This window comes from Panthera onca, chromosome B1, assembly GCF_046562875.1.
Source record: "Panthera onca isolate mPanOnc1 chromosome B1, mPanOnc1 haplotype 2, whole genome shotgun sequence".
Classification (NCBI taxonomy): Eukaryota; Metazoa; Chordata; class Mammalia; order Carnivora; family Felidae; genus Panthera; species Panthera onca.
The window spans coordinates 118,097,370-118,124,849 of NC_138342.1; the positions used below are offsets into that span (position 1 = coordinate 118,097,370).

Below are 27,480 nucleotides of genomic sequence, written 5' to 3' on the forward strand. Positions count from 1 at the left end.
GAGATTGTGCTCTCCTCTCCTTGGTGAATTATAATCTATCAGGATAAAAAGTGGAGCACTAGAAAATGTTTTCTGCTCCTCTCCACCCCATTTCTCCTCACAGGATCCCAGGAGATGTGGGCAACCTTCTCTTACCCCTTCTACCTACAACCCCTTTTCTAGATTCTTAAAAAATCTGGCAATTGATATTATAGACTAATATTGCTCAGCGATGTCCAGAGCCTACAGAAAGCCAGAGCCCTGATGTATAGTAGACACCTAAGAGAAACGGATATGGATTTAACCCAACTGTTACTTTCTGTAACGGAGGGATCTATATAGATGAGGTGTCCACAGCAACAGCTTGCTATAACCTAATCTCTTCCAGATTAACATGGGCTTTCTAACATCTGGCTTTTTCCAAACTGGCCTCCAAATTTTTAGTAAAATATTTAGAAAAAGGAATGTGAAGTTTGTTGAGCCATGCTTTCAAGACCGGGTTTATAAATTACAAAGACAAATCCTAAATTAGAAGAGGCCATAAAGATGAAGATATTTCTCCCTTAAAAGAATTATCTTAGTTAATCAGAAACCGACTTTAACATTTGTATTTAAGTTACCTGTCCTAGTAGAAAGCTAGAACCTGGCAACTCCTTTAATCCACCTCTGTGGCAATGGCTTTCTGCATGAACATGGCAACATTGCCCTCTGTCGGGTTCTTGGCTTCTAGGGACGGTGAATGTTTTATCTTCTGGTTGAGCGGGGCGTGTGACTGTGCTCTCCTTCCCTGCAGTGTGCTCCATGGGACACGGCACGAGCAGGCTGTATAGTGCTCTCGCCAAGACACTGAACAGCAGCACTGCCTCCCAGCACCCGGAGTATTTGGTGTCACCTGATCCAGAACATCTGGAGCCCATTGATCCTAAAGAACTCCTTGAGGAATGCAGGGCTGTCCTGCACACTCGACCCCCCCGATTCCAGAGGGATTTTGTGGACCTGAGGACGGATCACCCCAGCAGCCACCCACCTATTAGGGTCATGCAGTGGAACATCCTTGCCCAAGGTATGCCTAATGCTTTTGTGCCTGAGCAGTTAAGTTTGCTGTGACTACCTTTCTGTTTCTGCGCATACCTAAAGCACTGATGTGTTACGTGGAGGGAAGAGGCGTGGGCAGATAGAGGTGTAGGAGGACGGGGTGACCAGGGCAGTATGAGGAGCTCCCAGACGGGGAGGGTAAGAAAGGGAGCCATCTGATTTTCACTAACAAATCCAGCAACTCAAGATTTATACCTTACCTCATGTTTGTAGGCTATCCAAATACAATGTCTGCTTCCTAGCACATCCATATTTAAAGGACCCTGTCTTTTATCATTCTCACACTTTCCGTTGCCTCCAACTTTCAGTCCACAGCACTAAGATAGCATTGGCAAGGCAGAAACTAAGTCTGCTGGATGGTAACATATAGGACTTTTCTGCAGGGAATGGGGCCTCTGTGGATGGTGGTGAATCCGGATATTCTTTTTTTTTTTTTAATGTTTATTTTTGAGAGAGAGCACGCACAAGCAGGAGAAGGGCAGAGAGGGGGGCAGAAGATCCAAAGTGGGTTCGGCACTGTCGGGGCTCAAATCCACGAACCGCGAGATCATGACCTGAGCCGAAGTCAGATGCTTAACCAACTGAGCCACCCAGGCTCCCCGAGTCTGGGTGTTCTTGAAGCTAGATTCCCACCCATATGCATCTGTAACCGAAGGCTAAGGAGACAATGCTTTAGTTCATTAAGATATTACTTTGTTATGGCAGAAAGCCTGTCTTTCGTAGGTCTGCTGAATTTAAAAAAATGTGTCAGTCGGCTCTCTGTAGAATTGCCTTTCATGTTGCAGTTGAAATTTTAAGAAAAAGAAACAAAGGCAGCTTTTTTAAGAAGGGTGTATACCCTGACTTCCCAGTATTTGATTGGAAAAGCTGCCTATTTAAAATAGGTTCCATTCATTCCAAGTAGTGTCTGCATCAGTTTTTATGGTTCATTATAGTTAGTGTCAACGTATAGATGGGGTGCCTGGCTGGCTGTCAGTAGAGCATGTGACTCCTGATCTTGGAGTTGTGTTTTAAGCCCAGGTTGGGTATAAAGATTACTTAAAAATAAAATCTTCCTTTAAAAATTAGTGTACAGAGTTAAATATTTACTTCCTCTGACATAGGTTAGATCCCAGGGATTGTAAAGAACACTGTTTCAAGCTAAAACTTAAGATCTTATATCCTAGAATATAGTTACATGAAACAGTTTTGTTGTTTTGTTTTGTTTTTACTTTTTTTTTTATTGTTTATTATTTTTGAGAGAGAGACTGAGAGCAAGCAGGGGAGGGGAGAAAGAGAGGGAGACACAGAATCGGAAGCAGACTCCAGGCTCTGAGCTCTCAGGACAGAGCCCAACGCGGGGCTCAAACTCACAGACCGCGAGATCACGACCTGAGCTGTAGTCGGCTGCCCAACCAACTGAGACACCCAGGCACCCCTACATGAAACAGTTCTAATATGAAAGAAAAGAAATTGCTTGCCTCATTTGGATAGGAAGAGGTTATTTAGTTTGGTAGGTTAATGCAGATTAGACAGAGAAGAATCACCCAAGCATCTGAAGTAGAGGAAGCGTTCTGAGGGTCTTGAGTACTGTCAGACCTAAGGAGACTTCCAGGTACTTAGAAGTCATGTGTCCTGTAGTAGCTGACAGCTGACTGGCTTTTTTATTTCAGCTCTTGGAGAAGGAAAAGACAACTTTGTGCAATGCCCTGTGGAAGCACTCAAGTGGGAAGAAAGGAAATGTCTCATCCTAGAAGAAATCCTGGCCTACCAGCCTGATATATTGTGCCTCCAAGAGGTGGACCATTATTTTGACACCTTCCAACCACTCCTCAGTAGACTGGGCTATCAAGGCACATTTTTCCCCAAGCCCTGGTCACCTTGTCTAGATGTGGAACACAACAACGGACCAGATGGCTGTGCCTTGTTTTTTCTCCAGAACCGATTCAAGCTAGTCAATAGTGCCAATATCAGGCTGACGGCCATGACACTGAAAACCAATCAGGTGGCCATTGCACAGACCCTAGAGTGCAAGGAGTCCAGTAGACAGTTCTGTATCGCTGTCACCCACTTAAAAGCACGCACTGGCTGGGAACGATTTCGCTCAGCTCAGGGTTGTGACCTTCTCCAGAACCTCCAAAACATCACTCAAGGAGCCAAGATTCCCCTTATCGTCTGTGGGGACTTCAACGCAGAGCCAACAGAGGAGGTCTACAAACACTTTGCTTCCTCCAGCCTCAACCTGAACAGTGCCTACAAGCTGCTGAGTGCTGACGGGCAGTCAGAGCCCCCGTATACTACCTGGAAGATCCGGACCTCAGGGGAGTGCCGGCACACGCTGGATTATATCTGGTATTCTAAACATGCTCTGAGTGTGAGGTCAGCTCTTGATTTGCTCACCGAAGAACAGATTGGACCCAACCGGCTGCCGTCTTTTAATTACCCTTCAGACCATCTGTCTCTAGTGTGTGACTTCAGCTTTAATGAGGAACCTGATGGACTTTTATAAATGCTCGTCTGTGTCTTTTTCATCACAAGAAGTCTTAACCAGGGATGTTTCAGGAAACTGAAATAGGATAAAAAGTTGCCTGAGGAAGGATTCCCAATTTCTTTTACATCATTTTCCGTGTTTCCAGCATGCCCTTGGGAACCCAGGAATCCCATTAGTCCACAAACCTTTTCCATTAAAACCTACAGCAAAAAAGGTGTTTGCACTCCAGTTTTGGCTTGTATTGTTTTCTTTCCCTTAGCATTACATTTTGATCATTTAAGGGTATTTCAATTAGGCTTGTTTTGTAGCTTTTTCAGTTTAAGGATGCTATATAAAAACAGACTTGCTTGAGTCCTCTGTAGATAATAATAAGTATACAGGAGCAATTTCTCTAGATAGCATTTCAAGTTATTTATTTGTGGGTTTTTAGAATGCCAACAAGATACGCATGGCAATATTTATTTTTTTATATCTTCATGTAAGATGAAGTAAATAAGAACATTATGAACATTTTAAACCCTTGCAAACCATAAGTTATAGAGTAATTTATAGTGATTTTCTTAAATCTCTAAGATATTTTTACTTCAGGTCTAACAGTAGCCGTGTACGAAGGGACTATTTAGCCTGAAGGCATTTTTTTGTTATTTAAGTGACAATATCAGGTTTCCTTGATGCATTCTTCATAAGTAATGCTTGCTATGCCTCCATGTTCCCATAATTGTGTTTCTTAAAGAGATTCCATGGCCAGTCAGTCTTCATTATTTAATCACTGTTTTGCATTTATAGTTTTCCATTGGAATGCTATGGTATATACATTTGAAGTCACCCAGTGTCTATTTGTATTGGACTGTGCTTTTCACAATTAGGAACTGTTACGTGGCAGTAGCTAAGAAAGTAAGTGGGACCTGCTTTTCAGAGATGGGGAAGTAGAAAGCCTATTAACGAAGCTGTCATTGAAATTTCCTAAGATAGCCAGGTGACTAGTTCAAAACGTCTAGAAAGAAGAGTATAAAAAGTCTGAAAGATAACCTGGAATTCTCTTCCATAGGAAATAAAAGTGGTAGAGATAACAGGCGAAGCCCCCTCCAAACAAAATCCCAACAAATAACCTATTGGTAATAAACTGGTAAATATTTTAACCCATGAGTTGTAAATATTTAAGAATAATAAATGGTCTTTTAAAGCTAGTACTTTTAATATCTTGTCTTTTTAGTCCAAAAAAGAATCTGGGAGTAGATTTGATCTTTGCATACTGTTAACATGGTGACCGACAGTATCCATTTACCCACAGACCTTCATTTTCAAAGCGGACAAAGGTGGGTCTGTAGCTGCACATGAAAGGCATCTGTGCTGTGCTTACGTCGTATCTCTAGGCATCAAGGTTGGAGTCCCCCAAAATGGTTCACCCAAATGTTCTGCATTGGAGCTACTTTGGAAACAAATGAGGTTTTCAGTACATTGCACACACAAAATCTTAGGGCTGCCTGGAAGGAATGGTAAGCAGGAAGAACATCTATACCAACTGTCATTCGGTTCAATAATGGTAATCATATGCTGTTGAGAAACAGAATACTGATTAGAATACTCACTAGTACCAGCATTAAATATTGTTTGCCTACCCCAAAGTACACCAGCCTGAAGAGAAACTATCACGACAGCCTTAAGCAAACAATTCCAGATGAGTATGAAAGCCAAAATAATGTCTGAATTTAAAATGTCCACCAATATATGAATTAACGGGCAATGGGTTGAGTGTTAGGCTAGGGGTTGGTGGGAATGCTAATGAACAAAAAAAATGGAAACACCTTGTGATTGTAATGTTCCCATAAATTAAGGAGATGGGGGAAAACCTATAATGGAACTCTTCGTTATGAGTGGTCTTGTGGAGTTACCGTGACAGGAGGCCTAAACACTTCAGTATGCTTGTGTTTGATGCTTTTGTATTTGTCTATTTAAAATGTAATTATGGGAGCATTTAGGTAAATAATTTCTTAGTAGTGTGTTAAATCTTGTTGGATTATACTTCATATTTTATTCTTCCTTTTAAGTCTTTATAGACACCTTTGCCTTACGGACTATCCGAGTAACCGGAAGGCAGAATGGTAAGTAACAAATCTGTATTCTAAATTTTTAAGCATGTTCCATTTAACGATTTTCTCTTATTCCATCCCTCTGTACCTTTTGGTTTGGCTTTTCTTTTTATATCACATAATATTTTAGTCGTGGTCATAGTAAGAGTCTTCGGAGAGAAGGTAAAATTGTGCCGATTTGAAGAGAGAATGAGGGGCGATGGATTTTTTTTTCCTCCTCCGTGCCCTATTTCAGTAGATGCCCCTCTACAAGGTGGTAGGAATAGGAATGACCACCTCATTTACTCAAGCAAAGCATGGTGGTGTATACTTACAAAGAAACTAACATTTGAACTCCTTACACCTTTGCCTCTAAGAGCTTTACATATATGATCTTATAGCTGTTCTTTATTATTAATGTTTCTACAACTACTCTTAATTTAAAATGGATGTAAAACATCAAATATGTGGACCAAAGTGACATGACAGCTAATAGTTCTTGACTCCAGAGTACGTGCTTCTTTCCCCTGCCAACATGCTCCTTTGGCCCCAAGTGAGTACAACTGGAGAGAAAAGTGATATGTGGAGGAGGAAGAGATCGGTTCAATGAAAAATGGTCAAACACCTGAGTCAAATACTTTGTAGCACATACGCAGTATAGAACAGAAGCGAGATACAGAGGCCAAATAGTGGCCGAAAGAGTAGATTTCAGTTATTCTGATGGCAGCGAAGTAGTTCAAAAGTAGAATATCTAATACTATTTGCATACTTTGATGGTAGCTTTTTTTTTTTTTAAGCAGTGAGAACAGCTACTCGAGTGTTTCAAACTAGAGGAAATTGATGCCAGTATTCTCTATTTGAGCGAATTTTTAAACCATCCAAGGTTTTATAATAGTGAAGGGAATATAATTAGATAATGTGTTTTAGGCTTGAGGAAGCTTATATCCAAGATATAAATTCTAAAAAGAGATAAAAACACATGTTCATAATCATAGTTGATTTCAATTTTAGACAAGGATAGTCATCCAAAAAACAAATGTACTTGCAGAAAGAGCTTTTTTAAATGACATGTATAAAAATATGGCACAGTCCAGCTTTTATCTAGAGTGGATGGATCCCAGAATGGTAGAGGACTGGAGTTGGGCTCACGAAACAAGGGGAGGAGAAAACAAACAATATCAAGTAGAAGGGGCCAGGCTCCAAGCGAAGACACATGACCAGCGTGGCCCTGGACGAGCTGCTCCATCTCCAGGGCCTCTGTTTTCTCATCTACAGAGTATTGCATTGTACCTGTCCTGTCAACCCCACAGATATCGGAGGTGTTTGTAAAACAATACTGTAAATTGTTATACACGTAAGTCACTGAACCTTCCTTCAAAGGTTCAGAGCAAGAAAGGGAAGGGCACTGTACTTGATGTCTTAAAATATTCATGGATGGGGCGCCTGGGTGGCGCAGTCGGTTAAGCGTCCGACTTCAGCCAGGTCACGATCTCGCGGTCCGTGAGTTCGAGCCCCACCTCAGGCTCTGGGCTGACAGCTCGGAGCCTGGAGCCTCTTTCCGATTCTGTGTCTCCTTCTCTCTCTGCCCCTCCCCCGTTCATGCTCTGTCTCTCTCTGTCCCAAAAATAAATTAAAAAAAAAAAAAAAAAAAAATATTCATGGATGTTGTAACAACCCACTCTTACTATTCCAAGAAGAGTAATCTTTCAGTTTGAAAATGCAGAACTAATAGCAGTAATAGAAAATAAAGCCCCAAATATGTGAGAGGTTGATAGAATGAATGGCAAGGGGTTTTTTTCCTAATTGTTTTTCCAGGCATATGTGAGGTTGTGGGTGATCTGGTTTTTAAATTTCATGAGAGAATGTCAACCCTACTTTGATTTGTAAAGTAAAAAAATATCTGCCTTTGAGTGATGAACAGAATACTCACAATTCCAGGCCTTTGTTCCCCAGATTTCTGTGTAAAGCCCACATCTAAGAACACTCATGCAAGATTAGACATGCAGACACGGCCATTCCTTTTTGTTTGTTGTTTATTTCTTAGAATGAAGGAGAGAGAGACAGGTGCAAGTGGGGAAGGGGCAGAGAGACAGGGAGACACAGGATTGGAAGCAGGCTCCAGGCTCTGAGTTGTCAGCACAGAGCCCCATGTGGGGCTCAAACTCATGACCGTGAGCTCCTGACCTGAGCCGAAGTCGGACGCTTAACTGATTTAGCCACCCAGGCGCCCCCCGATTCCTCTTGACAAAATGCTAGGAAAAGCTTAGTTGCTTCTAAGCAGCTGGTAAACTGGATTCTTTGAATCTCATTACTGATCATCTTTTTTGCCTTGGCCTCCAAGACATTCAAAACCAAACCTTGTAGCTGAATTTTAATTACTGTGTAACATTTTACAACATGTATTCTGTATGCTTTCATCTTTTGCCATCCTTTTTTCTTTTACCTATTTTTTGACTTTCACTTGTTCTTAGAATATGTAAACTATCTGAAATTCTTTTGGTAATAAAGCAGAGTATAAATTACCTTGCTACATTAAACAGATTCAGGTTTCTAGATGTGGACAATTTGTGTACAAGAATGTTGAAATAGGATTACAGAATCCTTATCTATAAGGTAAAAACATCAAGAACTATGATGGAATGGGGGCACCTGGGTGGCTCAGTTGGCTGAGTGTCCGACTTGATTTTAGCTCAGGTCATGATCCCAAGGATCATGGGATCAAGCCCCTGCGTGGGGCTACGTGCTGAGCATGGAGCCTACTGGGGATTCTCCCCTTCTGCCCCTCCGTCTCTAAGATTAAAAAAAAAAAAAACTAAGAAAAGAAAGATAATGGGAGACTGGGCACCAAGAATATGTCCAACACCTCATTTTGGTTTCCACAGATTGGTAAATCTGAAGAGAACATCACAGCAAAATTTTGCAACGTTTTAAGATTTAGTTTGTGAGAAAGTAAGGATCATTAGATGATAGTACAGACTTATTCCTAAACTGACCTACCCGCCCCCCCCCCGCCTTTTTTTTTTTTTGGAAGGGAGGGAATGGAGATTGAGGCTAAAACTGAATTGAGAGGCAGAGAAGTTGTTTTTAGGTCTGCCACTGACTAACCTAACTACGACTGAGGAGTCCATTGTTTTCAAACCTTAGTGTCTTTATTTGTAACACGGGCAATAGATCAGAAAATCTCTAAGGTTTCTCAAAACATTGAACTCTGGTACCTCCACAAAATTTGAGTTTCTATTCACACTGCTCAAAACTGTTTTTGCAGGGGGCCTCTGACTCTTGGTTTTGGCTCAGGTCATGATCTCACAGTTCGTGAGTCTGAGCCCCACATCTGGCTCTGCACTGACAGTACAGAGCCTGCTTGGGATTCTCTCCCTCTCTCTAAATAAACTTAAAAAAAGTCCCTTTAAAACAAAATATTTTTGCAATTTCTTGGAACTGCTTCCATATCCAGTTTTAGGGTGCTCTCCAGAAAAGTACTGTGAATTTTATAGCCACGTCTCGTTTTGAACCAAATATGGCATTACCTAGCTTGATTCACATCAGTTTATTTACCTCAAGTGACTTGGCAGTTTCTAAAACTAAAATCTTCCTCAGAAAACTTGCCTCTATTAATTATGTTTTAAATTTTAGGCCCTGCTCCAGGAAGCAATTAGGAAAAAAAAAAAAAATTTTTTTCGAACAATGGTAGCATTGTTGGCATTAGTATATAGCTTTCCAAAACAATTTCTTTGAAGGGACAAGGCACGTTAACATAATATACTGTTTTGTAAGACTTTCTCACCTTAATTAAAGAGCTGTTAAATATGAGAAAGGCTTTGGAATTGATGAAATATACAGTATGTAGGCTTTTCAAAAGCCTGTTCTAATACTTTAAAAAAAATGTTCTGTTTATTTTTGAGAGAACGCAAATGGTGGAGGGATAGAGAGAGGGGGGACAGAGGATTTGAAGCAGGCTTTGTGCTGACAACAGTGAACCTGATGTGGGGCTTGAACTCATGAACCGGAAGATCATAACCTGAGCTGAAACTGGACGCTCAACCGACTAAGCCACCCAGGTGCCTCAAAAGCCCGTTGTAATACTTAATACACCTATGTCAAACTACCTTTTTCTACTGAACATTTAGAAAGCTTGAGATAGAGCAGATCCCTGAATATAAAGCTTTCTTTGATTGTATCCATACAACTTGCCAGCAGCAACAATGAAGTCTCCTAGACATAGTTAATACTGATGCCTGGCTCCCGCTGCCATACGTTGTAACTGAATTGGTATGGAGTGTGACCTGGGCAACAGGATTGTTCAGTCTTCCCAAGTGATTCTAATGGGCAGCAAAGGTACATGTTACAGTGAATTAATATCCTGTAACTCAGAAATAATTTGCAGGTTATGTAAATAGTACTTCATCTGTTATGACAGCGATGGTGTCACTTAAGTCTTCTGAAATAGACAACACTTTCTCAAAGTTAAACATATTACTATAAGGGGATGGGAAGAAATCTCTTGGGAGAAGACGACAACTGTTATTTTACAGCCTATTTATAGTTCAGTTTTATTTTGTTTTTGATACAGAAGTATTAAACAGTCTTGTTGTTTGTAAGTTCTCACTGTGGAAGTTGTGATATATTGTGTTTAAGTCCTGAACTCCCAACATTACTGCTGAGTTGCAGTGTTCAAAAAGATAGTTATGGTTGCTTAAAACGAGAACTAGATAAAAATCAAATCAGATCAGTCTCCCTTGCAGGACTTGAGTTTTCAAGGCTTTGGAGGCGTGATGCGCAAAGGAAGCAAACCAGTGCACTTGCAAAGGGTTGCATAGTATCTTCTCATTCTCTTTAGGAATGTATCACTGTGTACGACTTCCTACAGAATATTGTAAGTTTTAATTACGGAGATTGTATGGTGATTGTAACATAGGGGCTGAAGTACAAATAAATCACAACCACAGAGGGCTTGGGTTGTGAATGGTTAAAAGCTGTAATACAGGGAAAAGTTACAGTGACAGCTATGGAACTAAAATAAAGTAGGGTTATTCTTGCCTCCCCAAAACAATGTGCTGTGTCCATGCCCTCGGAGTAGGCCAGGTGACTTCAAGTAAAAGTAGCATAGGATACTCTGTAAATAACCCCAAAGACAATAAAATTGTCTTCCTGTGTAAGTCTAATTATTACACACGACTGATTTATACACAGTGATCAGAGATGCCTTCTCTGTAGTGAAGTAATTGCCAGGTTGTCAGAGGGAGGCCACTGGTAACGTCTCAGGTGCCCCATCCCTTATTTTCTGCCTTCAAGGCCACCGCCTACTAGAACTGCCCCTTTATTTTTACTGTGTCAACAATCTCTGGCTTTTTCTTTGGCCACCTATGCTTAGCCCTTTCTGCTACACTTGATAGTGTTGCCCACCATATCTGGAAATGTTCCCTCATCCGTCCTTTTAATTCTCTGTGAACCATCTTTCATTTCCACTGCTTATTCTTTTTCCTCTCCCCTAACCCTGGTCTTCATATACATTACACATTTCTGTCTTTATCCTCAGAATTCACTCAGAGTAGACCACTTCCCAACCTGGGTGGTTTCCCAGCCTATTTCAGAGATTTTTATTTTGATATCTGTCACTTCTAACTCCATAAATAAAGTGAACTCCTATGTGGGTGAATGCAGAGGGAGGTCTAGAGAGCAGCCATCTGTGGAAGGGCCTAGTGAGGTACCGGTGCCTGGAAAGTTTGTAGTCCAGAGATGACCAAAAGAGAAGCAAGAGAATAAGGCTTGGGAAGGTAGGCAGAGGCCAGATCAAAGGACTTAAATGTTCTGCTTTGAACTTTTATGTTTTCAGGAAGAGATGCCATTGAAGAATTTAAAGCAGTAGCAAGAGAAATGGACTACAGAGAGGCTTGGCAAGATGAGCAGTAAAGGTAGGGAGGATGGGAAAGGAAGCTACTTACAAGGTACTGTCAAGAGGATTTGGTGAACGGCTGGAGGTAGGAAGTAAGGTGTCTGGAATGGTTTCTTCTGGCCTGAGTAATGGGCTGCTGGTTATGTCATTTACTGAGCTGAGAACAGATTTCAGAACAGAGCTCTCAGCTGGACATTCAAGGAGTAAATCGTAGGCATTTAGATAAACCCAACTGAGCCTGAAAACTCTAGGCCAGAACACATTTGGCAGTAAAAACAACAGGCATGGATGAAATTATCTTACAATTCAGTTGAAGTAAAATCGTAATAGTAAGCACTTACTAGAGTGCTTGCTAGATGCCAGGCACTGACTCTAACAAATTAATTCATTTAATTCTTGCAACTACTCTGAAGAAAAGAGCCCCATTGACAGAACCTTAGTGTTAACATTAAATGGGAAAACTGAAGGACAGCAAAGCAGACTAAGAGGACTGACTGGTCAGGTAGAAGGTTGTCATGGAAAACCAAAAGAATTTTTAAGAAGCAGGCTAAGGCACAAGGTCACATGAAAAAAATGAAGTGTGTTTGATTTTACTACTGTATTATTGGACCCCAGTGAGAACTGTTTCTAAGCCAGAATTCAGCCACTGAAGAAAAAGAGACAGAATGATAGGCTATTAAACTGCTGGAACAAGGAGACCAAGGAGGTGTGAAAGGAGAGGAGAGGCAGAGTCCAGGAGGAGGGCACACCTGCCACCTCCTTGAAACAGGTGGGTGAGGAAGGATGCCCGTATAAGTAGATACTCTTAAAGCAAAGGATCCAGATATGGAGGGAGTTCACAGCTCACAACAGACTGCTGATTATTGTTCAAAAGCCCTAGTGAGGCTGGAAAACATAGTGGCATCAAGCTATTGTTATGTGGTTCCTCAATATACCAGACACAAAAACAAAGGTAGGTTACAGTTTGGAAGGGTTGAGATTAAAAGCCATACCACTGGTGATTTTAATCAGCAGAAACACTCTGATCAGTAATACTGTCTACATACAGGTTTTCAGATCTAGACCTTAGGTGTACTTGTTCTGAAAGAGCTAGAAAAATGTCTAGGCAGAATGGTAGAGATAAGCTAGGTAGTTCTGGTTTGACCCAGTTAGAACCAATTAATAATATAGCGGGGAGGGGGGTATATTATTCGTTGAAAATTTAAGTCTTATCTGTCATTCACAGTACATGACTTAGATTCTTAGCAAATGTGTTACCAAAACCAATACGTGTCTGAGTGTCCAATATGCTTAGCACTTTGGGAGTGGTGAGGGTATGGTATAAGCTATATATGTACTCTTTGCCCTCAAAAAATATAGAAGATAGGACTCAACAAATGAAACTATAGTGCAAAAAAGAAAGTGCCAAAGAAAACTGAAATACTTCGGAAATGTTTTAAAAGTAGGCAGAATTTGAGCTTAACTCCCAAATGGGATAAGAAGCGAGTTTTTCTTTCAGCTTTTATTAAAAAGTACCATCAGGTAGGGGCGCCTGGGTGGCTCAGCCGGCTAAGCGTCCGACTTCGGCTCAGGTCATGATCTCGCAGTCCGTGAGTTCGAGCCCCGCATCGGGCTCTGTGCTGACAGCTCAGAGCCTGGAGCCTGTTTCAGATTCTGTGTCTCCCTCTCTCTCTCTCTGACCCTCCCCCGTTCACGCTCTGTCTCTGTCTCAAAAATAAATAAACGTTAAAAAAATTAAAAAAAAAAAAAAAAAGTACCATCAGGTATATTTATGGAAAAGATCAATGCTTACAAAGGGTTCGGTTATAAAAATCTTTGTTGACCTAAGTAGTATCTGATCAAAAGCACAATTAAAGGCCACAAAATATTAAGTATCAGTTTATTTAAATTTCTAAAAGATGTAAAAATAGACAACTTTTCTTTGTAGTAGAAAGAACATGAAGATGTGGAGTCCTAGGACCTAGTTTGGTGTGAAATTAGGAAACTCCTGTAATCCCTCTGGTACCTACCTCCATTTCCTAATTTGCAAAAGGGCAAGAGTATTACTTGTTCATCCTAACCCTCAAAAGGTCTGTTTGAGAAATAACTGGTCTGATTTGAAATAGAAATTCTTTACGTGTGGCCAACATTAAAATAATAAACTCATCACGGTAAGTAGAACATTATAGTTCATGACAGTAATTAGAAATTAAGTGGCAACATGCAGATATTTGCAAATATTAATGTAATGAAACAAAACAGAAGGAATATTTCTTCACACGGTAGTTGGGAAGGAGAAATAAGACTCCTACTACTTAACTAGAAATAAGACTTCTACTACTTAACTAAAACAGTGTCTCTATACTAGCTTTTGAATATTATAAATATCACCAGACACCAAACCACAACATAAATTTCATTTCTATATTTCAGAAAACCTACTTGAATACACTTTGAAACAAGAGTACAACAAAATAGAATATACTTCAAATGTTGAATATACAAACTATTATAGTTCAAATCTGAACACTGGTACTTTCCCTCTTAAACTTCAACTAAAAAAAAAGAAAGAAAGAAAGAAAAGAAAGGAAGGAAAAAAACAAAAACACCAGGTATTAGAGCTACCTGACAAAAATTCATGCTGAGCCTGAACTTCCAAGTGACAGTAGAACTGGAACTGATATGTCTGCACAGATGCCAGGGCTAAGTGAGTGACACAGGCAGGTTACAGCAAAAGGCCAGAGCAACTGTTAATTTGTCCACAATTAGGAAACTGACAGACTTAAACTACCATATAAAATGTTACATGTAAATTCTATAACAATACTGTGCTAGGTACAAGATTTTTAAAATTTTTCTTTTAATAAAAAAGCTTTACACAAACAAGCCATTAGCTTATTTCGATAAAGAAAACTGAAAATTAGTCTAAGGCCTTTGTTTTAAATCAGCTTAAGCTATATGATATAAAAAAAAAAAATCGCACTAGATCTTTTTTGCTATCTTTCTGAAAAGCTTTTGGATCCATTTTCAATTCACATTCTAAAATACCTATATTAGCAGTCTTCACGTAGCACCAGTTAAGTGAGTTCTGTGTGAACACAGTAATAATTGCTGGTATGCATATAAAATGCATCAAAAATTGCTGTATGTAACAATGAGATCACCCATCCCAACCCCTCCCCACTGAAAACTATATAACCTCTTACAGAATGTTAGTGTTCCAAGTCTTAGTGTAACTTGATATTGTAGTGAGTTGCTTGGTCCCTTTTCAATCCTTTTTCTTATTGATGGGTTCAGTTGTTTCCTACTGTAAGAGGCAGTTTTCTGTCAGCATCTCCGTATGTAGTTCATTTCCCACTGAAACATGGGATAGGTAATTTACTTCCAGTAAGTTTGATTGTTTTCTTATATGCATTAAAAATGTTTTAAAGTCTTCTTTTGACTCTTCTTGATGACCTCCCTTGCAAGTATTTATGTTAGTACTATTACTAACAGTCTTAAGTCCGTGGTAGGGCTGCTATTTTATTTCTCACACGTCACTAGTCCTTCCGTTTTCATAGTTACGGGAAGGGCAATAGCTGAAGGTGCACTGACAACCACTACGTGGGTCACTGTCTTATTTCCATCTGCTGGTTTTTCTTCTTGTACCAGCTGCAAAGTTTTCACGTCATGTTCCTGCTTTTTTGCCACTGCTTCCGATTTTACCTCTGGCCCTTTTATGACCGCACTGATAACTCGGGGAGGAGTCTGGCCAGATGCCTGCTGAGTAGGCACCGATAGTCTCATTACAGGTGTACCATGGGCTATGGAAACAGGAGTAAGTGCTCTCACAGCCAGCGGGGTTCCAACAATGTTAATGCTTCCCGATCCAGTCAGATTTGACTTTGTCTGAAGTTGACACTGTGCAAGTTGTGTAGCTGGGATGGTAATAATTTTGGCAGGCTGCATGGTGATTTTGTCTCCATTTTCAGAAGAGGCTGGCATCACAGTAGGGATTGTCTGAATAACTACCTTTGGAGAGGTTGCTGTTGTTGGACTAGTGCTGGTTATTAACGGTGCACCTGCATTAACTGACTGAACTGCCACAGTTGAAATTTTCTGACCCAACGATGTCATTACAACAGGTACTTGCATCGCGACACGAACTGTCCTAGTAGATTAAAAAAATTGATTTAATGTTAGACAGTAGGTTTCTTGAGCAAAAAGATGAATGCAAATCTAAAATGTACAAAACTATTGCTCTCAAACTCTACAGGTGTACTGACAATTTACAGTATGAAATAGCATGAAATAAATACATTTTAAAAACAAAAGCCCACGCTAAGTTCCATCTACAAAACCATAAAAACCAAGTCAAGTTAGTTGAGACATCTACTTTAACAGCAACAAAACACATTTAAAAAAGATCAGGCAATTTTCCAAGTCTTGATGACAGTGGGTTCTTAGGCTGCTAACATTAAAAAGGGGACATATTTTTGCTAAGGCACTTTCTAAAATAAATACGAGTAATGGTTTCCTTCACTGACCTTGGAGCTGCCGTTGCTGACACAGATGTGGTAGTAGTAGGGGACCTGGATGGAGCATCGTGACCAGGGGAAGTGATATTCACAACTCTAGGTACACCCTTCTCTGCTCTGGAGCAGTTCAGAGAGGAGTTTTTTCCACCACGAACAGAGGTTGCTGCTTTTAGGAGACTTTCTGCAGACAGTGACACTCGTTCTAATGATTTTTCATCAGTAGCTGCTGCTAAGTCTTCATTACAAGTTTCACTTTTGTCGTCGTCTATGACCACTATGTTTTTGGGCATATCCTTGAACTGATATACAAGCCTCTGTCCTTCAACCTTTGCAAGAATACCCCTTTGGTAATAATATCTGTAAGGGAAACAGTACTACATGAATCAAGTGCATTACATTTTTTTACCCCCCAAGAAACACCATGTAGAATGAATAGTAACAGAAACATTCACTTGTTCCTGTTAGAGACCAGAAGGAACTCCTTTAAAAGGCTGAATCTGTGGAGTATGTGAATACTGTCACGTAAACCATATGTCCATTTACAAACACCCCTAATTACAAGAAGGCATGTATACTGAAAAGTTTTATGGGTTTCCCAAATTGACAAAACTTAGGGGAAATTTTCATATTAAGATAAATCCATTGTAACAAATTCACAGGAACTAAAAAGTAAATTAACGATTTGGAAACCATTTTGTTTGCGTTTAATTTTCTTAAAGGTCTTCAACTTTTCTATTAAAGAATGGTCCTAAAATTAAGCACATTTTTCTGCAAAGATGGGTTTCCAGTGATGCTGCAATTTTAGACATCTAGACCAAAATCTTTCTCCCTATCTACCTCCAAATCCAAGAAACTGCTCTAGAATATCCCCCAAATTGTTATAATAAGGGGCTTTTAGAGCTCTTTTTTAAACCACTAAGACAATGTTCAGAGGTATTACGTTTTGTTTAAAAATTCACTCTTGTGTTCTTACCTCAGAGCTCGTCCCATAGTTTCATAGTTCATATCTGGCTTATTCTTATGCTTCCCCCAAAGCTTAGAGACAGCCTTGGAATCCACAAGCTTGAATATGCCTTTTTCTCTCTGAGTCCACTTAATATACCGAGGACAAGTATTTTTATCTTGAAGTAGATCTAAGAGAAACTCCCACAAATAGGTTGTGTTTCCTTTGAAAAAGTGATAAGACATTGGTGAAAAATTCTTTAATATAACTAAAAGCAAATATTTAATTATGCTGAATAAAAATTCATTTATTACTGGTAAAACAAATGTACTAAGAGTCTGTCAATAAGTACTTGACTATATGAGCAATCACTTATACAGTGTCAAATTGTGTCGCCCAATTACATATAAACTATCTTTCATTATAAAAGTCCTACATATACTTGTTTGCTGGTTTTCAAAAATAATATCCTATTTATAGTTATGATACTCCTATAATAGAGGTCCTGGGTTTTGTACTATTATACATCACCCTATCCTAAATTTTGAGTTCAGTAAAGGCAAATGCATAATGCATAGCACAAAGTGAACCTGAATTAAACATAATCTAATTTAATCTATTTACAGATTTAAACCATGAATAAATTTGCACCAGTATGTTTATCATATAAGCCCAAATTCCGTGATCAAAATTCATCAAAAGGCACTTATTTACTGGAAAGGCAAGTAGTACACAATGAAATATGCAAAACTTTTAGACATTAGTCCAAGGATCTTTTTATAAGATCTATATATATACTTTTATAAGATCTATACTATATACTATATAATGGCACACCCAACATGAGGCTCAAACCCACAACCCTGAGATCAGGAGTCGCATGCTCCACTGCCTAAGCCAGCCAAGCTCCCCGAAACGTATTTTTCTTTGGTTCACCTTTATGCATGAACTCTGAAGTACATGTCTTATAAAGTATAAATTACCCATGACCCTTTAAACATTCTTTTATCACTCCTCTGGACTACCAGTCAATTTGGATTTGATTATCAATGAATGAGAGCTACTGCCTCTAAAAATAGGGTTGTTGTTGTTTTTTTTCCTTAACTGCTAATCTCTTTCTACTGATGATACCCGATTCAGTGAAGATAAGCAGTATATTAGGATTTCATTATACACGAACAATTCAGTTAGTAAATACATTTGTGCTTCAGTCTTAAAATATGAACTCCTTAAATAGAAATACTAAGTATTTCTAGCATTTCCTTTAACTGTCAAGTATTCATCAAATGTTAACTATATACAACATTTGATCATATACTAACAAAATTTGAAAATGGGATATTTCTGCAGAGTAAAATACTTATTCATCACACACTACGTAGTAGGACACAAAAGAGCATTTAAAACGTGGTCCTTCAAGGAATTTACAATCTAGTTGGGAAGGGGGAAAAAGTAAATGACAAGTTAACAATACAAAAAAGAAGTAATGGTTTGAAATGACCTAAGATCTATCACAAGGCAATGCATAATTATATTCCAAATGATTGACAAAGTTTCTGGGGTTTCAGGAATGAAAATAAAGTGGATCAATAAAGCATGAAGACTTGGAAAATGACTAAGATGTGCATAGAGGAAAAGGAGAGAAACTGGGTAGGTAAGGTAAAGAACTTAATCCCCCAAAGAAGAGTCAATATTTTTTTCCCCTTTGGAGAACTCTTGAGGGCAGACAAGTAGTGGACAGTGTTTATAAGAAGATCAGGCTTTTCAGGCTGCTGATTTTCTTTTATTCCCCTCATAAGCCTCTAGGGCCAGAGGTTCTTAAGTTGATCAAAGAACAGAAAAGAACACTGAGAAGAAGAAAATTACACACACCACCACGAGTCACTGGGTCATCTCTAGGCTCCTACTCACTATCCCCTTACTCTCATCAAATCTAGATCCAAATTATAGCCTTCATGAGAAGAACCTTTAAGGGTGGGAGGCTTCCAAATTAAGCCACTGCTACTCAATCTAAATGCTGATGCTCTTCCTCAGGCATTTCATTTTCATTCTGGAATTCTCTGAAAATTCAATAAATTTATTAAGCCACAGTTGAGACCAGTGTGCATCTCTTGACTTGAAAAGATTAACCTTCAACTTTACAAGGTTATATTTATGGCTCTGAAACCCCACTGCACCAGCATCAACATGTATAAACTATAGGTAACCTTCAACCACATCAAGATGAGTACTTGGGACATTTTTATTTTCTTTGTGATCAGGCCCCAGAAGTGGATATAGTAAAAGTGCAGAGAACTTACTCTGTAAAAAAATGTTTGAATAACAGACAATGCCTTTTATATAGTAGGGATTTGAGTGCCTCCATGTTTGTTGAACTAGACTCATAAACGTTCCTCAGGTTACCTTTAGGTACCACTCCACCCCAGTTCCCAACCACAAGTTAAAACTTAAAAGTCTTCATCTCATTTTAAGGAAAACAATTTGGAAAGGGAAGCCTTTATCAGACAAGGTGGTTCATTAAGCCTCTGACATACTGTCAGCATTTACAATGACATTTTACAGAGGAAACACTGAACTTCTTAAAATTTTTATTTTTATCTTTTTTTAATGTTTATTTTTGAGAGACAGGAACAGAATCTGAAGCAGGCTCCAGGCTCTGAGCTGTCAGTGCAGAACCTGATGCAGGGCTCAAACCCACAAACCATGAGATCAAGACCTGAGCTGAAGTTGGACATTTAACCAACAAAGTCACCCAGGCACCCCTTAAGATTTTATTGCTAGGTAATCTCAAGATTTTATTTTTATTTAAAAAAATTTTTTTAATGTTTATTCATTTTTGGAAGACGGAGAGAGACAGAGCACAAGCAGGGGTGGGCAGAGAGAGAGGGAGACACAGAATCCGAAGCAGGCTCCAGGCTCTGAGCGGTCAGCACAGAGCCCGACGCGGGGCTCGAACTCACAAACCGCGAGATCATGACCTGAGCTGAAGTCAGACGCTTAACCAACTGAGCCACCCAGGCGCCCCTCAAGATTTTATTTTTAAGTAATCTCTACACCCAGTGTGGGACTCAAACTTACAATCCCATGATCAAGAGTCACATGCTCTACCGACTGAGCCAGCCAGGTGCTCCCAACTGATTTTTAATCTTTAATCTTCACATTTACCATGCTGCCTCAAGTTTAGTAATACAATATGGAAATTTTAACAAAAAGTGATTCTGACTGGCAAAAACAGGTCATCACAAAGGTTTTCTCCAGTGTTAAGCATAAGGTCTTTGAGTACAGGAGACTGCTGATGATGGGAATTATTTTAAAAACAGTAATAATTGTATACAACATAAATTAAAAGATAAAACCTAAGATGTTAGAAATGTAAAATGACCAAAGACAGACAAGGAAATAAGTATCCTAAATCCGTCCTAAATTGAATTATTATTGGTTCCTCAATAAATAACATTTCAATGTAACTTGATTTGTAACGGATTTTTTTTTTTTTGCCTTTATTTCCTGGCAAACTTATTAGAGAACTTTTTTTTTTCTAGAGACTTACTTTTTGCTTTAATTATTTAAAATTAGATGTAAAACCACCTGTTGAAGATGGAATAAACTTGAATGTATTAAACCAAAATATATCCAGCTATTAAATATAGATCTGAAAACATTCGTGAAAGTAAGAAATTTTGGTTATCAGATAATCAGAACACACCTAAAACCATGATTAAAATTACCTGAAATCAACTTACTTAACATATTAAGACAACAGAATGTAGAAGTCTTGTTAAAGTTTGTTTTTAACGAAAATATGCCAACTCTAAAGCAAAAATATGGTAAGTTTTTGTTCTGACTCCTGACAGGACTGACATTGGTTGAGTAGGAAATTAAATCCAGTTTGCCTTGGGAATTCTTGCATTACCTCTATCAGTTAATAAATGATGTATCCGAAATAAGTCTTCATTATAAACTCTTTCAATTCTGAGTGGCTCTGTGTGAGGATGAGTGCTGTTACACATACCTCCCCATCGAGAACAATGGCCCTTAAGAAGGGTGTGCATAAGACTGCACTTAAGGGGCACCTGAGTGGCTCAGTCAGTTAAGCTCCGACTCTTGATTTCGGCTCAGGTCGTGAGCTCACGGTTCACGAGTTTGAGCCCTGCACTGGGCTCTGTGCTGAGGATGCAGAGTCTGTTTGGGATTCTCTCTCCCTCAAAGACTGCACTTAAGACAACCTTTCCCAAACATAAATGCCTACTGCCTTTTACTCCCCCATAGCCTATCTATGGCTACAGAATTTCAGTGGGGTAGGGACTGGGTACAAATTAAAAAAGCTCCCCAGGTGATGCTCATACATCCCTGATTAAGAACTACTACCAACGACTGTACTTCCGCTTGTACTAGAAATAATCTTCTTACAAATGCAGAAATGTCGACTGAAAAAAAAAAAAAAATCATCTCACCTCCAAAACAGCCCTCCCCAAATTACCTTTGCCTTCTCTGGGTTTCTTCTTTATACCTAACTCAGGAGACCCATTGGAAATTGGTGATTGCTGGGTCTTTGGTTTACGGCCAACTGAAAAAATAAGATTGAAACCATACAGTGAAAACAAGAAAAACAGAAGCACGATCAGCAGACTCTGTGAGAACACATTATTCATGAAATTGACACTAATTTGTGTATTAATATACTGCAGTGTATATAAAAAACTGCATTTAAAATGAGCATTAAAAGCACTTCTGCAATTTCAGATTACAGCAGTTAGTTGGCAGTAATTTCAGTGTATATGGCAAATCAGGTACTACCAACCTATTATTTATATGGTCAGAGCCTCAATTTGCTAACCTCTTCCAATAATGTAGCAATGGAAACGAATTCTAGTATACACTTTTTTGTTCTACAGGATTGTTAGAAAAAGCTTTACCTACCTATTGCAGAGGATGTGGTAATCTGCGAAGCCCTTTCAGCTCAAATGAGGAAAAGTAAAAAGTGTTATTTTAAACACTCTATTGCTCTGAGCCAATCAATTCACCAGAATTTAAGCATATGTGTCCAAATTTCCCCACCTCAACGTGTAGGTACATTATAAGGATAAAAAAAACCTTCCAAATAATTATTTAGTGTGTCTAATAAGGGTGCCCTTCCTTTTGCTTCTCACTTCTGCCATAAGGCTCTCTCAGACAGACTAGCATCCACCGTGAACAGAAAGAAAAGCAAGAGCTGCACTTTATACTAAACGTGTAAGGCTGAAATGCATTGTTTCCAATCCTTAGCACTGACAGAAGAATTCTGGCAAATGAGGGGGAAGCCTCCACAAAGGCTGGGAGTAGCCAAGCATACTATATTTACAGATTATATTACTAATTTGGTGATTGTCATACATCTGTGATTTCTGATGTCACTCTGTTCTTCATTAGCAAGGATTATTTAGAGCTAAATAGAGACCTAAATTAAAGTGTTTTATTTCAAACTACATAGCTTTTATATTCTAGAATTCATCATGGCAAAACTAATAAATAAGAAGTATGCTCTGACAAAAATTAAAATGGAAAGTTCACTGGTCTCCTTATTAGAACAGAGATTAATTTCTCAATTTAAATAATGTTTAGATGTATAAATCAATCAGTAATAAGTCTCAAGCAAAAACAAACAAAACAAAAAAAACAAAACCAACTTCCTTAATCAAAACGTTAGCCCAGGGATGTGGCCTGGGTGCCTTAGTCGGTTAAGCATCCGACTGTTGATCTCAGCCCAGGTCTCAATCTCAGGGTCATGAGTCAAACTCCATGTTGGGCTCCATGCTGGGTGTGGAGTTTACTTAAAAATAAATAATAATTTAAAAAGCCCAAAAAGGCTTAATTTGTTTTCATATAAAGTAGTATTTGTGAAATCATACTCCTTAAGAAATAGTTTATTCATCAGTAGAAAACAAGGTTCTCCAAATTAATTTTTAGAATTGCATGTAATGGTCTCTTGGAGATTCATAACACACATTAGTATATCAGAAGGATCTGTTATTAAAAAACAACCTACTTGGGGCATCTGGCTGGCTCACTTGGTTAGGCATCCGACTTGATTTCAGCACAGGTCATGATCTCATGGGTTTGTGAGACTGATCCCCGTGTGTCCAGCTCTGCGCTGACAGAGCACCGCATGCTTGGGATTCTCTCTCTCCCTCTCTCTCTGCCCCTCCCCCCCACTCATGTGTGTGCACGTGCTCTCTCTCTCAAAACAAATAAACTTAAAAAAAAAAAACAAAAAACCCTACCTAACTCTGTATGTCCCAAATGAACTTAAGCACAAAATACAAGGTATATATATTTACAAATACATTATTTATATTTTAAATGGTCATTAAGACCATCTATTTTCAAATACGTAAAATTAGTGTTAAATTGGCAAATTATTTCCTGGTTTATATCATACCACATTTTGGTTCCCTAAATGATCCCATTTTTCATGGTCTTTTCCATCTTCTTTTAAATCCAAAAATTCCTTAAGTATTTTGTAATAATAGCTCCCATGTGAATACAGCCAGCCAAGGCTACAATGGGAAGGTAGGTAAACAGGGCTATTTATATGTATGTCTTTTGTTTTTAAACATTTACAGCAGGAAATAATTCTTTCTAAATTCTCTCTCATTCATAGCTCTCGCAAGATACATGTAATCTACATGTAACACATGACTGAAGGTACTCATTCTTCACTGTGTCCCTCACAGTAATGCGCACAGACCTATAAATATCACAGCAATCTGAAATACCTCTAATAGATGAAAAAGCTACCATTATTTCTAACACAAGTTTTTCTTACTTTTGCCTTTTTTTCTACTCTAAAATGTGAAGAGATACAGAAGAAAATGGAATTAGATGAGTACCCATTTATACAGATTTTTCATTTTTTTCAAGTTTTACCTTTGGACCGAAGAGGAAAGAAAAGGACCCAGTTGCTGCACATCCCTTAGGGATGCTGGAGGTGTGCTGGGGCTTTGTGCCTCACCCACTGAGATCAGGTCAACAGAAGTTTCAGCAGGAGTCAAATAGTAAGTAGAAAGGCTCTTTATCCATTGGTGAGTTTATTCCACTTAAAAGTCCTTACTGGCAATCTTGGTGTTTTAAGACAGAAGGTAAATAGCAATGGGCTTTCTATTTTAATTCCCACAAAAGAGGGGAACATAAGATTATTAAAAATAGAGAAAATAAAAGTTTTTTTAAAAACAGAAAGCAAATAGGCAGTGAATCTCTGATCTTCCGTTTTCCAACACTTGTTATTTGCAGGCAACTTACTTTACAGCTCAAATACACACTCCTTTTAAACAGTATGAATATGTTAAAACACTACTTTAATCTCAATTTGTTGATTCTTTGAGAATATCTAGTTAAAGATAACTTCAATCTTAAATCTACAGCATGTATTTCCTATGTCCCTTGATGTGGGAAAAAAAAATACCAGAAAAAATTTCACCCACTTTTCCAGAAATGTATAAATATACTCTACCTTTTTTCTTTTTCATTGGTTCATGGCTGTCTGGTGATGTGGGAATAGGAGAGGTATCCATTGGTTCGGATTCTTCAGTTGACACCTCCACTACAGTTTCTGTAATGACATCTGGCCTCATAGCAGCATGGATAAATTCTGGAGTTGATACACAAGGAGGGACAAACACTTCCACTATAAAGAAAAGTTGAAAAATTAAAATTTCCCACCCCCATTAACACTTTTTAATGCGGACAATTCAATATTTGATAGAGGTGAGACTTATTAACAATTCATCAAAACAGGATAAATGCCTGAAGTTAATGTGCTGAATATGCAATATGATCTCAAGTATGTAAGGAAATGAATGCAAAGAAAATCAGGCTGAAGGTAAGGTGGTAAAAAGGTGGGGATCATACGAGGTCACCCCCCTTCTTCACATTTTTACATGCTTTCGAGCTTACTGTAGAAGACTCTGAATTATTTTGACAATTGGGAAAACATCTGAAAATAAAATAATAGTATAATATAATAGTGAGTTCTTTAATAATTACTTTCCTTCCTGGTACCCATCATTATGCTCTAACTAGGTAATACATGCACATGGTATAAAATTAAAAACATTTAATAAAGGGACGCCTGGGTGGCTCAGTCAGTTAAGCGGTCAACTCTTGATTTCGACTCTGGTCATGATCTCACGGGTCTTGAGATCAAGCCCCACATCGTGCTCTGTGCTTACAGTGCAGAGCCTGCTTCAGGTTGTCTGTCTCCCTCTCTCTGCCCCTCCCCCACTTGTGCTCTCTTCTCTCTCAAAAATAAAATGTTACAAAAATATTTTAAAAACCATTTAATAAATGTGTCTGCAGTGAAAAGAAAGCACTTACACATCATTTCAAAATATGAAGAAAAGGAAAACCTCATTACAGCCCAATTAATATCATCTTTCAGTATTTAAAATTTTATTTAATGTAACAGTCCTGATGTTTTGAGTCACTAAACCAATACATACAGACTGCCATTCGGTGTTCTATTACAGTAATGTTGCTCTGGTTTCCTTTCCATGTGCATGAATAATCAGAATATGACATTTCTATTTCAATTAGGAGACAGTTAATACATACTATTGTGGATCAATACATTGACCAGCATTTCCTAACTTTTTTCTCACATCTCTAAATAATACATGGGATTCCAATTATTAAAAAGGACATTTGCTCTTAGGATTTATTATAAATCCCTATAATAAGAAAGGCCAATATCATTGTATTAAGTCAACTTAACACCTGGACATTAAAATTGGAAGACAAAACGACTCTCAAAGGCAGTCTTAAAGAAAAAACGGGACCAAAAGAAAAAGAAACTTGTAGCCTGAGGGAGTATGGGGAAATGGTGGAAGCTCTATCTCCTCTTTCCACCTCGGATGGTTCCCTGGAGCTACTGCCTATTTATCACTGAAGAAAGGATAGAAAGCAGTCTGGGAGGCAACTCCACCACCCCACGTGCCATTCCCTTAAGGACTACAAAGGTCTCTAATTTACCCAGAACTAAGAAAATAAGACATGACAGGAGAAGTAAAAACTTAATGAACATTTATCTGTCTATAGTGGGCATTTTCTGTATCATTTATTATAAAAATCAAGTATTTCAAGTATTTAAGTCTTGGGAACTTTGACAAAGATCAATTATTGCTGTCACAGGTATTCGTGCATAATAAACCTTGAGAACAACAACAATCCCCATGTATTTAAGAAGAAACTTTCAGGGCACCTGGGTGTCCTAGTCAGTTAAGCCACCGACTCTTGGTTTTGGCTCAGATACCGATCTCACAGTTCGTGGGTTCAAGCCCTGCATCAGGCTCCACACTGACAGCATGGAGCACTCTTGGGATTCTCTCCCTCCCTCTCTGCCCCTCTCCAGCTCCCTGCTTGCTCACTCACTCTCTCAAAATAAAAACAAATTTTTTTTAATTAAAGACAAAAACAGAAGAAACTTTTATTTTAGATACGTGGAGTGATGTGACATGTTTAATATAAAACAGAACAATTCACATACCAGGACTTCTTGAATCCCTTAAGCAGGTAGGAGATTCCATATGAAGCAGGGCTTCAGCAGCTTCAATGGTCTTATCTGTACAGTGTGCATTACTGCTATGAACTGATGCTTCCACTGGGGGGAAAATAAGTTCTACTCAATTAAAAATATACTGAATACATTACTAAATTAAAACATATTAGTCTATGAGAAACAAATTCACTCTCATATGAATAAATAAGTCATTGATACATATTAGTCCACATAAATTATTTACACAAATAATTTAAAAAAACAATCTGGTATCTATACTTTGCAAAATAAGTGTTGAATTATAAAGCAACTATTGAGAATGATTAGAAATTACCAAGAAATTTCTGAATCTTATCGAAAGGAAAACAAGGACAGACCCTTGAAATCTGAATCTTACATCAACTTTAGAACAAAACTAACTTGGGGGTAGGGGGGTGGATAGTTGTAGTTTAACAATTGGGGAAGTCAATTCTGTATCTTGACATACTGCTACTGAAATCAGGGGATATACCTTGCAGAATCAGTGGGAAACACACATTTCTACATTAGTTTAATGAATTGGTTTCTTACAGACCCTCCTAGGTGAGTACTCTAACATAGCACCAGAACACTAGGAACTTTCTTCCCAATAACCTTGTCTCTTCTTCAGGACTTCACTGGGCTTTTCTGGGTTTTACCCAATAAATTTGTCTTTAACGTTTCTGTGTTTGTGGGGCGCCTGGGTGGCTCAGCTGGCTGAGCGTCCAACTTCGGCTCAGGTCACGATCTCACAGCTTGTGAGTTCGAGCCCCATGTTGGGCTCTGTGCTGACGGCTCAGAGCCTGGAGCCTGCTTCGGATTCTGTGTCTCCCTCACTCTCTCACCCTAACCCACTCGCATTCTGTCTCTGTCTCTCTCAAAAATAAACAAACATTAAAAATAATAATAAAGTTTCTGTGTTTGTTTTCCCATGAAGCCTTTTCTAATTCTGCCACCTTCTGTAACTCTTTTTTAGCACTGTATG

General features: G+C 38.7%; 2 protein-coding genes across 26 annotated transcripts in view; one reads left to right on the forward strand and one right to left on the reverse strand.

Annotated features, from left to right (window-relative positions):
- Positions 1 to 14,072, forward strand: part of NOCT (nocturnin) — a 37,620-nt gene extending 23,548 nt beyond the window's left edge. For 10 of the 12 annotated variants that reach the window (XR_013555127.2, XR_013555137.2, XR_013555133.2 and 7 more), the window contains 3 exons: positions 773 to 1,042; positions 2,727 to 5,646; positions 11,447 to 14,072. Coding sequence is in view for 1 of the 12 variants with exons in the window: in XM_060654155.3 (XP_060510138.1) it covers positions 773 to 1,042; positions 2,727 to 3,562 (1,106 nt within the window). In the remaining 11 variants the exon portion in view is untranslated. Of the gene's footprint in view, positions 1 to 772; positions 1,043 to 2,726; positions 6,693 to 11,446 lie in introns of those variants that run through there. The other 2 variants (XR_013555128.2, XM_060654155.3) reach the window with 2 other exon arrangements.
- The window catches only part of ELF2 (E74 like ETS transcription factor 2), a 94,172-nt gene continuing 80,587 nt past the window's right edge, over positions 13,896 to 27,480 (reverse strand). For 5 of the 14 annotated variants that reach the window (XM_060654141.3, XM_078445735.2, XM_078445734.2 and 2 more), the window contains 7 exons: positions 26,466 to 26,579; positions 24,435 to 24,608; positions 21,866 to 21,904; positions 21,426 to 21,512; positions 16,976 to 17,168; positions 16,012 to 16,359; positions 13,896 to 15,635 (listed from right to left, as the gene is read on the reverse strand). In XM_060654141.3, coding sequence (XP_060510124.1) covers positions 15,008 to 15,635; positions 16,012 to 16,359; positions 16,976 to 17,168; positions 21,426 to 21,512; positions 21,866 to 21,904; positions 24,435 to 24,608; positions 26,466 to 26,579 — 1,583 coding nt within the window. In that variant the 3' untranslated portion in view covers positions 13,896 to 15,007. The remainder of the gene's footprint in view (positions 15,636 to 16,011; positions 16,360 to 16,975; positions 17,169 to 21,425; positions 21,513 to 21,865; positions 21,905 to 24,434; positions 24,609 to 26,465; positions 26,580 to 27,480) is intronic. The other 9 variants (XM_060654145.3, XM_060654152.3, XM_060654144.3 and 6 more) reach the window with 5 other exon arrangements.